Here is a 17830-nt window from a genome sequence, read left to right on the forward strand (position 1 = left end):
GATTTCTTTAATTCTACCAATCACTAATGCCACAGATATCTGTGAAACCTCTAGTATGGGCCAAGCACTGTGTCTAACGTGATATGTATTCCAAGCTTAAAAGTGCAGCCCATCAAATACCTCACGATCTAAGAGTGGGGTTGGGGTGGTGTAGAAAGCCAACCCTATTCAGTAACTCTGAAAGGTGCAATGGCAGGTAAATTTAGGTGCTGTAGAATGCAGAGGAGGGGTGGCCAATCTGTCATCACGTGGCCGTTAGCAGAGTCTCAAAGGGCAAATGGAGGTCAAGCAGAGGTTGTGGCCAGTGCAAAGGGCCTGAGAGATAAAAGAGTAAGTTACATCTGAGAAACTTCAGGAAGCTCAGTCTGGCTAGCACATGGAGAGTGCAGTGGGAGAGATGAGAGGTGGGACTGGAAGAGAGATAGGGCAGTGCATAGAGGACATAAATGATACATTACGGGATCATGTCCTCTACAGTTGAGATGCCACTTATGTTCTTAAACCTATTGTGGTTATGTTTCACAGACCATTGATAAATGCTCAGTGATCTGGGTCATCAGTGACATTGAAAGAATTTCTGGAGGAAGAGCCCATGAAGACCTTCTGAATGAGAGCATCAAAGCCTGCCAAAGGGGCTTCTGCAGGGACATTGCTCTGGTGGTCACCAAGACTGACAAACTCCACCTGCCGGAATATCTAAGGTACCAAGCTGGGCTTGTAGGCCTATGGGCTCTTCTGTGGGTTCCGACCACCGTAACAACAGTGCTTGGACCCCCGGGCATTATAGACCTAAGGAAGTAATGGTTGGGGATGAAAGAAAAATCTGGGTGACTTCCTAGGACATCAAGACCCTTGGATAGATTGCCTTGGGAATCTGAACATTGTGGCCCTTCTTTTGGAGTAGCTGTTCAATACCCAATAGGCTGTTCCCTGTGCAGCTCTGGGCATGGGGGCACTCATGTATATGAGATGCAAAGAGCACCTCCTGGAGTTGTGTGGTGTGATGGTCCTGCCCCATCTCCCGCAGATATGGGACATGTAAATGCCCCACAGCTAGTAGGCACTCTGTAATACTGTCTGGCGCAGCTTTGAAGTGTCAGATTCTGTTTCAGATTTTAAACTCATTTGGAGCAAGGTTCTCAGTGTTTCAGAACTTTGGCCAACAGTAACAGCATTCTTACAGAGTCATATTCTGGCAAAATTTTAATGGAAGGTAAGCATTTTAGAGTTTAATAAATGTTAAAATATGCCGATATCCATGTGGATCTCTGTACCTCTGTAACCAAGAGAGTTATAACTTACCTTCTCTATTGGCACCCTTTGAAAATGGAAAGGGGTGTTATTTACCCTTACAGCAAGTATAAACTGGTCTGTCCTGGGTCTGTGGGGCATATGGCTATCAGATATAATGTTAATGCTTCTCTGCTCTAATAAGAGCATTTTTACTGGTCACCTGTCATCTCTACCATTCCCCCACACCCACTGAAATTTGAATCTGTGTCTCCAGGAATTCACTAAGCAGAGAAAACATCTCAGGTAAGGAGATAGGCCAAGGCTTTCCCCCTAACATCTTGCTTTCATGGGCTAGGTTGGAACTTCAGCTTCACTGTTTTTGCCTGCAGTTTCCCTCACCCCACCTCCTACCCCAGAGTGGTATCTCAAGCTCTCCCTTCAAGTGCCAACTCTGCAAATGAACATAATTCAATCAAATTTATGAAACCTTTGTTGAACACCATGGTAGGACCTGCAGATTCAGAGGGGGATAGTGCCTTGTCACTGAGACTGCTGCCTTAGAAGAGGGTTAAAGGTTTTAAGAGAGGGATAATCAAAGTGCTATGGGGACCCAGAGAGAGAGGGCTGCAATTTGACTGGGCCAGGGGGTGAGATCACCACCAACAAAACACTGAGAAATAAAGACACTTGTTTCAAGTGGACACTGCAGGCAGATCAGAAGAGAGGACATTTGTACCAAGGAAAGCTTATGTGAAGGTATTAAGGCATCACAATATATGCTGCTTTTAGGGAAATTTGAAAGACTATCGTGACACATCAAATGAGTTAAGTAATTGTTACAATTTTCATTTCAGGGAAAGAAAAGTGGGAAATGTAAGTACAGACTAGTTTTTTTTTAAGTTTTATTGATATGTAAGTGATAACAAAAACTTTACACATTTAATGTAACAGCTTAATGAGTTTAGACATATGCATGAACTAGTTATTTTTAATAATACTTTTCATGATTAATATAAAACCCAAATACATACACATTTGTCTGCACCAAATGAAGATATGCCCCCCATATTGTGCATCTTATCACCGTATAACCCTAAACTCTTTACCATGCTTTCATTTCTTTTCCCCAACTAGCAGGCTATTTCAAGTCAGCGGGAGGCTGTTTTAGAAAGAAACGACCTGATAAAACTACAAAGGAGTAGAATTCTCAAGGAAAAACTTAAGGTGAGTTAACAGATTTCCCTATGTATTTTTTCTGCTTTTCAACCATTCAGATTTTCAGAAACAAACATCTATTTGGTCTTGCGTAGTAGCCACATCAAAAGCCTTGGAGTTAACTTAGTCCTACTGATTAGTAACTTGTGACCTCAGACAAATTACTATTCCTCTCTGAATCTCCACTTTCCCATCTGTAAAATGGGGAAATGATAACATTTACCTCTTGTGGTTGTTGGAAGGATGGAGTAAGCATATGGTCTATTGAGAAATATGTGCAGGTAAAATCAGAGATCACCACAGTGTTCGAGCGTGATTTGCTGGAGGAATGCAAAGGATGGTGTGGGGACACAGAAGGATGCTCGGATCACCCTGGCAGTCAGAGAGGGATTGTTGTAGAGAGGTGCAGGGAAAACTCATGCTCTTGAGCAGAATTTTAAAGAACCAGTAGTCGTTAGTAAGCAAGGAAATGGGAGAAAGGGCCTTCTGCAGGAGTGCTGGGAGATAAGGCCTGAGCTACTTTATTTTATTTTTTAGAAAGGCAGAGAGAGCACCTGAGCTATAGTGAGTGTGTGTAGAGGGGGCAGGGGGAGGGGTGAGGGTGATGGAAGGGCAGAGGGAGAAGGAGAGAGAGAATCTTAAGCAGACTCTACACCCAGCACAGAGCCCAATGTGGGGTTCGATTTCACGACCCTGAGATCATGATATGAACTGAAATCAAGAGTTGGAGGCTAACTGAGCCACCCAGGCACCCCCTGAGCTGTATTTTTCAAGCTTGAGAAATTGTTCTGTAGGAATCTTGGTATTTTCTTAAATTATTTTTGTTATTCTGACTTATAAAACTCCTTACTATAATAGCCTTATACAACTATAAAACTGAAACCAATTTTAAGATAAACTATAAACAAAATGTAGAAGTGGTATATCAGAGTTAGTATAATGTGATAGAAATTTTGGTCTTGCTGAAACTAAATTTTCAGTGCTGGGTAATAGTAAAAACATATGGCCTGATGTCCCATTCTATATTTAATTGCATTCTGTATTTTGAATTCAATTACACTGATGCAGAAAACTTCTGATGTACAATGTGGAATTGAAAATTTCAAAGCTTTTGTCTCTAATTCAGGATAACCAGACCTCATACTTAAGCCAAAACCTTTGACCAACCAATTCTTGAACGCTGGTTTTAATGAGGCAATAACTGAATAAAGCTGTTCTTATTCTCTTTAATTGTTCTGGATGGCATTAAAGAAATATGCATTTAATGAGTACCTCATCATAATTGTTTCTGGAAACAAAACACAAATACTTCAATTTGCTATTCACAACTACATTTATTGCTAATAAATGTGGCACGTCGGTGTGTCTGAGATAGGGTCTGGACAACAGTGACTCAGCTTGCAGGGTGACTATCATTCTATTACCATGCAAGTCTTTTGAGGTCTGCACCCCTATACCTCTGATGGCCAGGTAATATCTTAATTCTACAACCACTTTACTTCAGTCTGAAGTATTGTGAAATCTTCACTTGTACTGCATGCCTTCACTTGGAGCAAATTTAATCTTAATTGTATCTGGGTTTTATATTAATCATGATGCTGATTATAAGGTGGTCATCCATATAGATCTCTATGCTTATATTGTATTATAAAAATAAAGATTGGGAAAATATACTGTAAGAAAAATGACAGATCCCTGAGATTCCATTTATAGGCCTTAGTCTGGAAATACTATGTATTTTAGAAAGATTGTTTTCTCAGCATTCAGAAGAATGGATGAGGGGGCAGGGTGGTGAAGATTGGATGCAGAAAGACCATTTGGGAGGCTTTTCCTGTAATCCAGCTGGAAGTGCTAAGAGCTTGAGCAAGGCAGTCACTTATAGGAGTGGAGGAGAGGAGACGCGTTCAAGAGATGTCAGGGAGTTCACATCCACAAGTCTTGTGAAGGTATCTGGGTGTTTACATTCTCAAGTACATCCTTTGAGCTGATTATCACACAGCATTTTACCTTTGCATGACGACACCTATAAAGAAAACCATACTCCTCCTCCTATGTGTCTCTCCTTTCCTCTCATGCTTTAACACACTCACACTACTTCTTTTTTTAAATTGACATATAGTTGGCACACAATATTATGTTAGCTTCAGGTATATAACATACTGATTGGACAGATCTGTATATCACAACACGATCACCACAAAATAAGTCTGGTTACCCTCTGTCACCATGTTAGTACAATATTAGTGACTATATTCCCTATGCTGTACTTTATATTCCCATGACTTGTTTAGTTGGTAACTGTAATTTTGTACCTCTTAATCCTCTTCACCTATTTTGCCCAACCTTCCATCCCCATTCCCTCTGGCAACCACCAGTTTGTTTTCTATTTCTGAGTCTCTATTTTGCTTTGTTTGCTCATTTGTTTTTTTTTTTTACACTTCTTATAAATGAAATAATATGGTATTTGTCTTCCTCTGACTTATTTCACTTAGTGTAATTTCCTGTAAGCCCATCTGTCTTGTTGCAAATGGCAAGATTCTATTCTTTTTTTTATGGCTGAATAATATTCCACTGTATATATGTATAACATATCTTCATTCATCCATTAACAGACACTTAAGTTGCTTCCATATGTTGGCTATTTATAAATAATGTTGCAGTGAACGTGGAGGAGCATATATCTTTTCAAATTAGCGTTTTCGTTTTCTTCAGATAAATACCCAGAAGTAGAACTGCTGGATCATTTGGTATGACTATTTTTAATTTTTTTCAAGAAACTCCACATTGAAAAAAAAAAAAGAACCTCCACATTGTTTTCCACAGTGGCTATACCAATTTACAATCCCACCAACAGTGCGTGAGGGTTCCCTTTTTTCCACACCCCCACTAATACATGTTATTTCCTATCTTTTTGATACTAGCCATTCTGATCGGTGTGAGGTGATATCTTGGGGTTGTAACTAGCATTTCCATGGTGATTAGTGAAGTTCAGCATTTTTCATGTGTCTTTTTTATCATCTATATGTCTTCTTTGGAAAAATGACTATCCAATTCCTCTACCCATTTTTAATCGGATTCTTTGGGGTTTCATGGGCTTTTTACATATTTTAGATATTAACCCCTTATCACATATAGGATCTGAGGGTATCTTCTTCCATTTAGTAGGTTGCCTTTTTGTTTTGTTGACAGTTTCTTTCTCTGCGCAAAAACTTTTTACTTTGATGTAGTCCCAATTTTATTTTTGCTTTTGTTGTCTTTGCCTGAGGAGACATATCAAAAAACAAAACAAAACAAAACAAAACAAAACACTGCTAAAGACCAATGTCCAAAAGTTTACTGCCTATGTGTTCTTTTAGGAATTTTATGGTTTCAGGCCTTACTTTTAGGTTTTTAATCCATTTTGAGCTTATTTTGGTATATGGTTTACGAAAGTAGTCTAGTTTCATTCTTTTGCAGGTAGCTGACTAGCTTTCCTAACACCATTTATTGAAAAGGCTGTGTTTTCCCAATTATATATTCTTGCCTATTTTGTTGTAGATTAATTGACCATACAAGTATGGGCTTATTTCTGCACTGTCTACTCTCTTCCATTGTCTATGTATCTGTTTTTGTGCCAGTATCATACTGTTTTAATGATTATAGTTTTGTGGTATGGTTTGAAATCTGGACACATGATAATCTCCAGCTTTGTTTTTCTTTCTCAACATTGCTTTGGCTATTTGAGGTCTTTTGTGGTTCCATACAAATTTTAGTATTATTTGTTTTAGTTCTGTGAAAAATACTGTTGGTATTTTGATAGGGATTCCCTTGAATCTGTGGATTGCTTTGAGTTGCATGGACATTTTAATTATATTAATTCTTCTAATCCATGCTAACACACTTAACAACACTTCTGACACCAGTGTTGGAATTTTTTCCCACACCAAGCAATTCTCTGTGACACCAGCAGGGTGTTCTGTGATTTTTTTAAAAAGTTAACATACAGTGTATTGTTAGTTTCCGGGGTAGAATTCAGTGGTTCATCAGTTGCATATAACACCCAGTGCTCATTACATCCTGTGCCTTCCTCAATGGTCGCCACCCAGTTACCACATTCCCCCACCTGCTCCCTTCCAGCAGCCCTCAATTTGTTTCCTATAGTCTATGTCAGGTACTAATGTCAAAGACCAAATATTAGAACAACAGATGCTTCTGGTGCTCTTATCACTTAGGAAATGATGGTGGTTTTAGGAGCTCTGTGCTGAGAACTGGGATCAGGACTAATATTAGAACTGAAGACTATCCTAGCACCCCAGTTTATAAGGAATTTAGAGGCCTTGTGTCAGGAACTGGGGACAGAGACCAATACATATATAGTCCTTCTTATTACTATTCCTTATTTTACTTAGTTTGAGTACTGTGATGGACTCTTGACTTTTCACAGAATTACTGTGTTCTTTTTGGTATTCTAGTTTGCCTCTTGGCCAGTGAGAGCCTATAATTTAAGATGGTTTATTTTCACCTTACCCATACATTTTCAAAACATTTTTGCTCTTTGGCAACAACAAGATGTTCAGACTCCTTTTATTTTTCCCTGCCCCAAGATGTGGACCTACTACTCTCAAGTAAACTTGGGTCTCTTTTATTAAAGAGTACTATCAAAAATAAAAATTGGGGTGCTAGGGATTCATATCAAATGATTTCATACAGGCAAAAGAAGTGGGCAGGGTGAAATCACTGCAAAATTATTATTGTTTTTGTTTTTGTTTTTACTGCAAAATTATTGTAATGAAAAAGCTAGAAAAGATAGATTATTTTGAAAATGGGGTCATGATTTATATTACTGACCTTAAGCTAACTCCAGCTTCACTATCCCCCCTTTTGATTCTGTTTTCATCTAGTACCCCTTATATTTTGAGCTATAGAATTTCTCCTCTCTCATATGTAATATCTTTACAAATTTTAATATCTATGGTGCTGTACACTATAGTAACAAGCCATGTGTGTAAATTATAATAGTGACTAATCTTTCTATAGGATAATTCAATGAATATCCACTCACCTCTTGGATCCTACTTTCCAGCTATAACTGTTTCTACATGTCTTCTATAGTAATATAGAACCTGCACACTGTAGTCACTTCATTGACACTATAAAAATATTTCTCTGTACTATCATAACAAGCATAAATGTTAACTAATATTCAATAGTTTTTGGAAGTGGTATACAAAATTTATAGCAAGATTTTAAATAATGTAAATAGCTAGATACAGTGAGGCATACTCCTTTCTTTCAAATGTTTTAAAACCCTACTTAAATTTAATTCCGCATTAGTTTTATCTCCCAGTAGAAAATAGTTTCGACATTCTCTAAGCTTTTTTTGCTAGACTCAGAGCTCTATCAGAAGGGAAAAAGGTGGGCAGCCCCGGTAGCACAGCGGTTTAGCGCCGCTTGCAGCCCGGGTGTGATCCTGGAGACCCGGGATCGAGTCCCGCATTGGGCTCCCTGCATGGAGCCTGGTTCTCCTTCTGCCTGTGTCTCTGCCTCTCTCTCTCTCTCTCTCTCTCTCTCTGTCTCTCATGAATAAATAAATAAAATATTAAAAAAAAAGAAGGGAAAAAGGTTAACCTTGTTAGATCCTTTGTATTATTTCAGCCTTGACTGTAGTGTGTGGGGCTTCTGGAAGTCTATCCTGTCATCTCTATTCCAGCCTTAACTACATGGGCTTACAGCGTGCCAGATATGTGGTCTCTTGCCTCTCCCAGTGGCAGCTCTTTGGTATCTTTGCATCAGAAGGAGATAGAAAACTCTATAGTTTTCTACTGCTCCCAAACACCCATACACACACACACACACACACACACACACACACACACACATCCTTTACAGTTTTTCTCTTTTCTTTCTTTTTTTAAAAAAAAGATTTATTTATTTGTTTGTTTGTTTGTTTGTTTATTTAAGAGAGAGAGAGAAAGAGAGAGAGGCAGGGAGGGGCAGAGGGAGAGTTAGGGAGAAACTGTAGCAGACTCTGTGCATAGCACAGAGCCCCATGTGGAGCTTCATCTCACCACCCTGAGATCAGGACCTGAACCAAAACCAAGACTCAGACATTTAACTGATTATGCCGCCCAGGTGTCCCTTCTTTTCTTTTAAGTGAGAATAATGAAAGATTATGGAACAATATTTGTGTATAATCCTAGTGTAACTTCTCTGTGATGATGATTTTTCTAATCATAAAAAGACTTTCTCATATCCTTAATTCCTTGACATTTGAAACTATGATGTACTTAAATGTTACTCTGCTTTTAAATGTGTCTGATTGCTCACTAACCACCCAACTAAGAACCTTGCACTTTCACAGCACAGTGTTATGTTGGGTAGGTAAATATTTAACAACCAGCTCTCTGTTTAAAAAGAAAAGAAACAAAACACCTAAAAAGGCACTGATTTCTAGCATTTGCTGATTCCTATGATGTAATACTTTCACCATGGCAAATTTCAAGCTACTAGAGTGATGTTGCTAAACACGGGGTTGGGGAGAGCTGTGTACAGTCAACTCTCAGGAGCTGGTACAACTGTCTCTAGCATGTCACTGCCTTTGCTGGAATTGTGCTCCCCACCTGACCCCCTATGAAGCACCCTGGAGCTTTTCCCCTCTCTGAACATTTCAGTGCACTTTGAACTATTTTCTCTATACAATTTCTTCTATAATTGCTATTTTTAACTCCCAAGATAATAGTTTCTATGCAGCAGTTTTCTTATAACCTTGTGAAGTATGGACAGATGGGAACACCTGCCATATAGGTGTTGTGTGTTCCTTAAAGGGCTCTTGCAGGATTGAAAGTGAGTGAGCTGAAATTTGCTGAAGGTTCTTGTAAGACCTGTGCATCGTTTCCTTCACCATGTTTGAGTTATTCTGTTCCCTGTGTACCTCTCTCACTTCAGAGAAAACTGCCCACTGACTCCAAGGTTCTGAAGACCTCAGATCTGGTTTACACAGTCAGCGCCCAGGAGTACTGGCAGCCGGCTCTCCTCACTGAGGAAGAAACTGGTAACTTACATATATTTTTTTATCTCAATCACTAGAATTCCCAAGGTTAAGCCTGGCACCCTGAATTTCTCTCTCTAGAACTTTCCATGCTACATTTCCAGCTTGTCACAGTTTCTATACCTATTAGCAAATATATTTGTTTTTCTCTCTGCATTGTTGTGGCACCTGAGGCTACAGTTCTTCTTTCATCTAAATTTTACCAAAATTGGTAGAGGTCAGAGATTGGGTTGTCATTTCCTAAGTATTTGGCTTGCAACTCCTCACTCAACCAGCTACAAGTATTAGAAGTATTTACCAAGCATCTATTGTATGCTTTGTCTCTGAGGAGGAAAAAGCAGATGATGTGACTGCTTTCTTCACAGAACTTAAAATCTAGATGAGGAGCTAATACTAAGCCATGTGTAAAAATCAAAGGAAAAATAAGGCTTAGTTAAATGGTGCTGTGAATTAAATAGAATCCCACAGAACCTAGAGGTTTGTGTGACTGGAGCACTCAGTGCAAAGTGGGCAAGTAGGCAGGATCTGAGCTTGACTTTGACCCGAGCTTAAAATGGCTTAAGACATGCATGCGTTTTACCTGACATGTCGGCATGGGAGAGGAGGCAAAGGGGCAGAAGGTGTAAAATGTTCCTAGAAACGGGGGAACTTCTTGAACAAGGATATAAAAGAAATAATCATAATGGTATACACAAGGAACAATATAGAAGAATTTCTACTTTTGGGAATAATGGGGAAAAAATAGGATGACACCTGTTGTCTTCTGACTAATAAAAGGTTAGGACTAAGATGAATTTCTAATCAAGAATCCCATTCAGCAGAGACTCTCATCTGTCCTATAGGAAGCATGAGAGAATTTCATATTATGGGTTATTTGATGTTAATGGAAAAGTCTAGAAAGGTGGAAGAGCTGAGACTGGGATTATGAGCATCTTCGGTTCAATTCTTTATAAGTAGCAATCCAGAGGGAAGTTCCAGTGTTTTTTAAAAAATATTTTATTTATTTATTCATGAGAGTCACAGAGAGAGAGGCAGAGACACAGGCAGGGGGAGAAGCAGGCTCCCCATGGGGAGCCTGCTGTGGAACTCAATCCCAGGACCCTGGGACCATGCCCTGAGTCAAAGACAGATGCTCAACCACTGAGCCACTCAGGTGCCCAAGTGCCAGTGTTTTTAACCAGTCTGCATTTTTCTACTTAGTTTGACTTGTACCACTATATGAAATTAATATTCATCATTGCTGACCTACCATTCCTTTTGGTTGATTGTAGACCTGGAAAAAATAGCCCCAGAAAAATTGCTGTGTTGGGCAGTCAGCCCACATAGGACCTCAGCTGTAGCTAATTTAGGCTGCCATTCTGATCTGTTAATTTTTGTGAATTCTCTTTGCTGTGAACTCTGGCTTTCTGAAATTGTTTGTGCTGTCTGTGAATTCCAGAAATCCCCAGATTAAGAGGCTATATCAGGAAAAGACTCCTGGACAAGAAGAAGAGGATGGTGACCAAGTATGTGACTGAAGCCTTTGGTTTATTGCTTCTCACAGACAGTTTCAACTGCATGGAACATCTGCCGGTATGAGAGATGATGTCTATGAGTGTGCTCTGCCCCCTAGCCTGAGCAGAACATTCCCTTTTACCAAATTAGAACAATAACATACGATAATTTTTCTTTTCATATCAAAGGAAGATACCAAGCTCAGAAAATTTTAAAAAGACAAAAAAGATAATTAAAGGGTTAAAATGGTGACATTTGAGTGAAAAAGAAAGGAATACTATTTTACCTAAGACAGATGGGTTTAGAGGAAAATGTAGAAATGATTAGCATCTACTTTCGTATCTCCTGAGACTTTGAACAAGATGGAATGTGTTTAAGTGATAACAGAAGTGATTTGTTTTGTCCTAATAGAATACTGACAATTCTTGGTTATATTACAGAGGCTGTATGGTTATTCATATAGTCCAAAAAAATGGCATCTGTCTATGGATTTCCTTTATACCCTGGTGCTGTCAGAATCTCAAACTCAGAGCAGCCTAGTGCAATAATGTGAGAGGAAGGGAGCTGGCAGGGACATTCAGCAAAGAGCTTAGATATATATCTTCACAATCTGGAATGCAGGCCTTCTGAATGACCAGCTCCAAATTACTCTTCTCATAATAATGGAAACATTTATCTCTTTGATGGGTGATGTATTTTTTTATCCTAAAATACGATGGACTGACTGCTAAATTAGCGGTGGAGGAGAGTTTTGGAGAAAAAATTTGGTGTTGCAATCAATCACCAACTGCACTGCTTCTTTGTGAGGAATGAATATACAAATACATAATCATATGTTAAAACAGAACTCTGACCCACAGCCTGCAGCAACTTGCCTAGGAAACCAACTACTACCATAAACAGCTCAGGAGGGCAGTCTGCTGTAACTTAGACTCCTAGGGAGCCAGACTGCTATCTCTAGTAACAGTCCAAGAAGCTAAGCAATAATGTCTGTAACAATCAGCCCCAAATGGGCTGATTGGTTAATAACTGATGGTTTCCCTAATCTTCACCCCTGCTTCCAACCAGAGAAGCCAAACATGCACCCTAATGGACCACATGGGACCTTCACTTCTAGTTAGCCCACCAGGCAACCCCTATGCCCGTGGCCTCTGATGAGGGCATGGTTGAAGCCTTCCCACTCCTCTGGCTGCTTTTGACTCTCTGCAAAACACAAGTGATGGTGGCTGACTCTCTTGCTATAGCAAGCTCTGAATAAATAAATAGCTTTGCATGTTCTCATTTGCTTGGTGTTTATTTCCTTACTATCTTACTTACTATCAACCATCAGGTTTTCCCAACCAAATTGTCCAATTTTTTGTTATACTAAAAAGGAAGGGGCAAAGAAAGTGAACCAGTAGGGCTCTATGAACATTTAAGGGGCTGGTCCCAATAATATGGGAAGGTACACTTGGGCTGGCCCTATGGCATGGCCAGGCGAGGCAGATAATGGAGACCTGGCTTCAATGTGGTAAGGAAGCAATGCCAACTATAGATGGTCTTTTAGTTTTGGTCAAATGTCTGCATTTAAATATTCTATATAAAAGTGACATATTGAGCAAGGTTCCTTGTCTTTTTCATCATATTTCTTATTCTTTGATTTGGCCTACTTCTGTGAGAAACAATGACAACAACAATAAGCTCCTGGAACCTGAGATTTTCTAATTTAACTTTGCACTCTAAATACCAGGGAAGCGTTTGACCTTCTAACTTCCTGAAAATGCTCTTCAGGGTGAAAATTGCCTCACTGCCCAGCAAAAGATTGCTTTTGGAAGTGCTGGTGGAAAACAAATCAGATGTGGTGCTCTGTGTGGTTGGTTTGTTTTACAAACACAAGGACAAGGCATTTTGCAATTAAACTGAGAAGTGCCTGCCCTTTGTGCTCTTCTCTGCTAAAGTGGCCCATGTGGAAACTCAGTGCCATTCTCAAAGCCAGGCTGTAGCAACAGAATACACAGAATAAGGGTCTGGGTGGCACTTTTGGGATAGCCCTTTACATAGGCATTAGCCAGCATTTTTCATCAGAATCCTTTGACCTCAGATATTGGTCTCAATCTTAGTTCATTGATGGGAAGTTGGAAAGCAAGAGTTTTTGTTATTTCCTTTGCTTTTTTAATAGATCAAACCTAAACATGTGGTGATTGATCATTTTTTAAGATTATGACTCAAACCGAAAAATAAGAGTCTGAATATTTGGCAATTCTAAGTGAACAGGAATCTAGTCATTATTTTTATGAATCAGTAGGAAGTTAATTATGACATCTCAATGTCAAATGAACCCTGCATTTATTTATAGTAGATGTAAGATTTTCCCTTTCTTACTGTTTTTTATTCCCAGACCTGCCCTTATACTTTTGTTTATTTAACAACGGTTTGTGGAATGTGCGACTTTGTGAGAATCTTGCCCATAGAATTTCTGTTGGTGACATCTTCCTTATTTCCTTTTGATCACCAGTGACACTACAAACTCAGAAGAATCCAGAGGGCACTCGGAAAGAAAAGTATGACATATAGAATTCTTACTAGTGAAAACCTATGAGAATCCACAGGGTACACCTAAAGCTGAATAGTCTCCATAAGCTCCAAAACTCATGTACTCTAAATCTTGCAGAGTGTGGGAATTTGAGACTTTTCAGGAACATTCAGCCTCATTCACTTCAGTGCAATCGAGATCTAGAAAAGCTAAGACGTTTATAGAAGGTCATGTATCAATTTGAGAACAATCTTTGTCATTAACTTTGGAATAGAATTTAAAAGCTCACATTATCTAGTAGTTTCTCTATGGTGTTCATTCATTCTAAATCGTTTATCAACTGCACACCCTGTGCAATGTTCATTCACTCCAAAATGTTTATCAACTACACACTCTGTGCCATGTCTCGGAATAAACAAAAACAAATAGCACAGTCTACAATCCTTTAGCAAGTTCCTAGTCCAGGGGATGAGACAGACATAGCACAGCAGAAGGAAGGCTGTACAAAGGGGTGTACAAAATTCAGTGGAAACACAGGAAAGAGAGCCCCAATGCCACCCAGGGGAGTCAGGGAAAGTGATCACATGGGGAGTGGCTTTTGAGCTTTGTCTGGAAGGATGGGAAGCATGTGCAAAGACATGGGGTCATAAAAGGGATGACACATGGATGGAGAATGGTAGCAAGTTCAGGAGAAGCTACCCTAGGATGGGATGATGTTTTGGGGAAACAGCTGGGGGCGTTGGAGAAGTTGGCTGAGTTCTGGAAATGTGGGGCCTTTGAGTGCTGTGTTAAGTAATGTGGCTTCTATCTGCTGCAGGCATTGTGAGATTCCCCCAAGATTCTCACACAGGGAACAAGTTCTACAGAGTTCCCAGATTGGACTCTAGAGGTCAAGGCTATTTCTCCCTTGTATAAATTGAGTAGATCTTTTCTTCCTTGACTAGACTATATTCTCCTTTGAAGAAAGGACCACATCTTTATTATTGTGTCCTATAGCTTTGTTCTTCAAAGTGCGGTCCAGGGCCCAGAAGATCAGTATCACCTGGGTGCTTGCTAGAAATACAGAATATCAGGTCCCTTGGATTTGAGCAAACTCTCCCCATGATTTGTACACATGTTAAATTTTGAGAAATGCTATTCTCAAAAACTGCTTTGTGCATGGTCAAAGCCCACTAAATTTTTATAGAATCAGATATCATTGAAAAAAACCTGTTTTTTTAAAATATGTTTTAATGGCAATTGGAGTTTATTTGACTAGTTATTCCCTCAAATACCCTAATGGATTAGACACCTAAAGTAAGTTGCAGGAGGTACATATATATTGTGTTCTCCAACCCACAAATCTTAAGGAGGTCTGTCCACCAAGGGATGCTTTAATAGGATGAAAGAAGTCAACTGAGGGTGATAAGCTCAAGCTAAATCTTGTGTTCTAGACAAGCATAAAGGAAGCAAAGTTTGAAGAGAAAGTGCCCTTAGAGAGAGGGTGACCTCATGCTTCTTATGGCCTTTGTCCATAGAATGAATACTTGCACATGAGTGGCCTGCGGAGATTTGTAGAAGAGAAGATACAGCTTCTAGAGAAGGCCATTGACCAGTGCTTTTCCCATATAGAACAGCCTCTGCAAGAAGGAGTCCGAAATGCCAGGACTTCCTACCGACGGATCCTTGGGGCATGTCTGGTGGTGAGTGACCCTTTCCAGGGAGAAGCTGTGATATTCAGTGACATCTGCCTTATCTCCAAGCTCCTTTTGCATTCTTCCACAGCTTCTGAAGGAAATAGAGAGCTAAAAGAGAGCAAGAGAGAGTGAAAATTGTATACAGAAAAGCACACAGAGGGAACTGTCCAACTGTGCATTTCAAGGACCCAGGAGAGAGCACATGGTTCAGTGGAAACAGTTGGAATTTAGGAGCTGAGGATCTTGTTTTGAGTGCCAGCTCTACCCATCATGCACTCTGTAGCCCTGGGTGAGGCCTTAAACCCACTTAAGCTTGTGGGGTTTTTCCTCTGAAAATGAGATGCTGAATACTTGCCCTACCTATCTTACAGGGTTGATATAAATGTTAATTAGATTACATAGTAAGGAAACATTTGTAACTCTCACTAAGCAAGCAAATTGTTGCTTTATCTTTTAATTACTTATATGAGGTATCTAAAGGATAAAAATGTAAGTGCCAGACCCTATTTATCTAAACCTAACGGGTGAAAAAAGAGGCTTCTCACATTAGTTTGCTAAGACTGCTATCACATAAAATACCATTGATTGGGTGGCTTAAAGGGCAGATATTTATTACCACAGTTGTGAAAGTTAGAAGCCCAAGATCAAGGCAGTTCAAAGTTGGTTTCTCCTGGGTCCTCTTTGGGGTTGCAAATGGCCACCCTCTAGCCATTGATCTTTTCCCTGGTGCCCCCCTCTCTTCTTATAAGGATACTTGTCCAATAGACTTAAGATCTACTCTTACGTCTCATTTAACCCTAATTACCTTCTCGAAGGCCCTATTCTCCAAATACAATCACATCTGGGCTCAGGGATTCAACATGTCAATTCAGAGGGATATAGTTCACTCTATGACACCTGTTAAGAGTAAGGAGTGATGAACAACACTTCTCGTGTGACAAAGAGGATGCAAAAGTCTCAGAGCTTGGAATAGTGCATGTTGTTACCACTGTTTTAATATGAGTTGGAAAGTTAGAATGCTAGCAGTGAGAAGGTAGTGTAACAAAGCTCTACATTTCTGTGGGCTAAAAGAGTAAAGAAGTGGGAATGATTCTGGGGTCACTGGAGGGGACCCTTAGAATTGTGACACAGGAGAATGAGAGGTGGAGTACCTTCCCTATGGCTGGTGAGTGGCTGAGTGTCCATGAACGTAGTATGTGTGCATGCATTCACTCATGCATTCAGCAAATGTGGATGAAATACTTACCTTGGTGCCACAGACTGTGCATTACCCGATTCAGTCCTCATGATAATCCTGGATGGTAAACACTCTTATTATTTTAATTTTACAGTTTTACAGAGGCTGAACAACTTTCTGTGGCTGCATATGGGATCCACATCTACCGCAGATCTGTCTGACTTCAGAGCCAGGATGCTCAAACCCTACACTAGCCTGTTGTACTTCCCTAATTGCACTCTGCAAACTATTGTAATTGCCGGCCAGCTACCTAGGTTAAAATGTCTAAATCTTCATAAAAGTAGTGAAGTTTTGTCCACAAATAGCCAGCATCACCTTGCCAGCTCCATAATGAGCCTTCTTGAGAGCAGATCCTCCAGCCCCATTCAAGTAACTACCCCTAGCCAGCACTTGACAGAGCCTCACAGAGGAGCCCTGAGCCAGCACAGGCCAGCTGTTGGGAAAGGTCATGCATGCAGTCTTTTGACCCCTCCCCCCTCGCCCCTACTTGGCCATATAAGAATGTGCTTTGGACCTGGAACACTTTCTTACTGAGACATAAAAGAGAGATAAAAGAGCCTTCAGCTTGTGCTGGGCTTATCACCTTGTGTGGGAATATTATCCTCTGTTTTATGCATCCAAGGCCCTTAGGCAAGCTCCCAGTTTTCTGTATTTCAGATCCTATGTGGGAGGGCTTGGGTCCTTGCACTGCACACAATGTGGAATGTGTGCAGGTACACTTGCCTGCATTGGCTACAGAGTGGGTCTGCTGGCCATAGGGGACCCATGCATTGCAAAGGGCTGGATCCTGCCCATACTTTTTCTCCTCTTGTTGTAAGTAAATGCTGTACCACCTGAGCCTAGTATTCATATTGTCTGTTCTTGGGGACCTTGAGTCATGCACTGATCTCTTCTCTGGGTGACATTTACCTGCCTTTTAACCTTGACCACACAGCGTGGCCATCTAGTGAACAGTGAAACAGCAGCTAAGCCATATCTGAATTCCTGACCCAGAAAACTAGTGAGTACTAAATAAATGTTTGTTGTTTTAAGCCATTAGGTTTGGGGTAATTTGTTTCACAGCAATAGGTAACCAAGTCATGATGTAAAAGATTCCAGATCACCAAAAGTCAGTAAGTGCATGCTGAGAAGGTGGAGACACAAAGTGGAGACCATTCCTTTGAGACCGTTTGTTCATGAAGAGAAGGAACAGTTCAGCCATCTCGAGGCCTTCACTAGGATGTTGTCTCATGAACTGTCTCATCTCATCAGTTCTGCAATGGCGCTTTTCTCTGTGACTGCAAACATGTCTGGGGTGTCTTTGATAGGCAACTTTCCTTTGTGATCAGAAATGTGGGCAAACATTTATATGCCGACATCATATCATTATGTAACATAGCAACATAGCCTAAAATGTGCAATAATACAGGAGTGGTAAAATTAATTAGGTTACATCC

General features: G+C 40.1%; 1 protein-coding gene across 9 annotated transcripts in view; it reads left to right on the top strand.

The window, feature by feature from the left end:
• Window positions 1-17830, top strand: part of NUGGC (nuclear GTPase, germinal center associated) — a 54190-nt gene that overhangs the window by 26919 nt on the left and 9441 nt on the right. For 8 of the 9 annotated variants that reach the window (XR_013363120.1, XM_077868721.1, XM_077868725.1 and 5 more), the window contains 6 exons: window positions 526-701; window positions 2088-2106; window positions 2368-2457; window positions 9373-9478; window positions 10914-11047; window positions 14999-15163. Coding sequence is in view for 8 of the 9 variants with exons in the window: in XM_077868721.1 (XP_077724847.1) it covers window positions 526-701; window positions 2088-2106; window positions 2368-2457; window positions 9373-9478; window positions 10914-11047; window positions 14999-15163 (690 nt within the window). In the remaining variant the exon portion in view is untranslated. The remainder of the gene's footprint in view (window positions 1-525; window positions 702-2087; window positions 2107-2367; window positions 2458-9372; window positions 9479-10913; window positions 11048-14998; window positions 15164-17830) is intronic. The other variant, XM_077868720.1, reaches the window with a different exon arrangement.

This window comes from Canis aureus, chromosome 24 (assembly GCF_053574225.1).
Source record: "Canis aureus isolate CA01 chromosome 24, VMU_Caureus_v.1.0, whole genome shotgun sequence".
NCBI classification, from domain to species: Eukaryota; Metazoa; Chordata; class Mammalia; order Carnivora; family Canidae; genus Canis; species Canis aureus.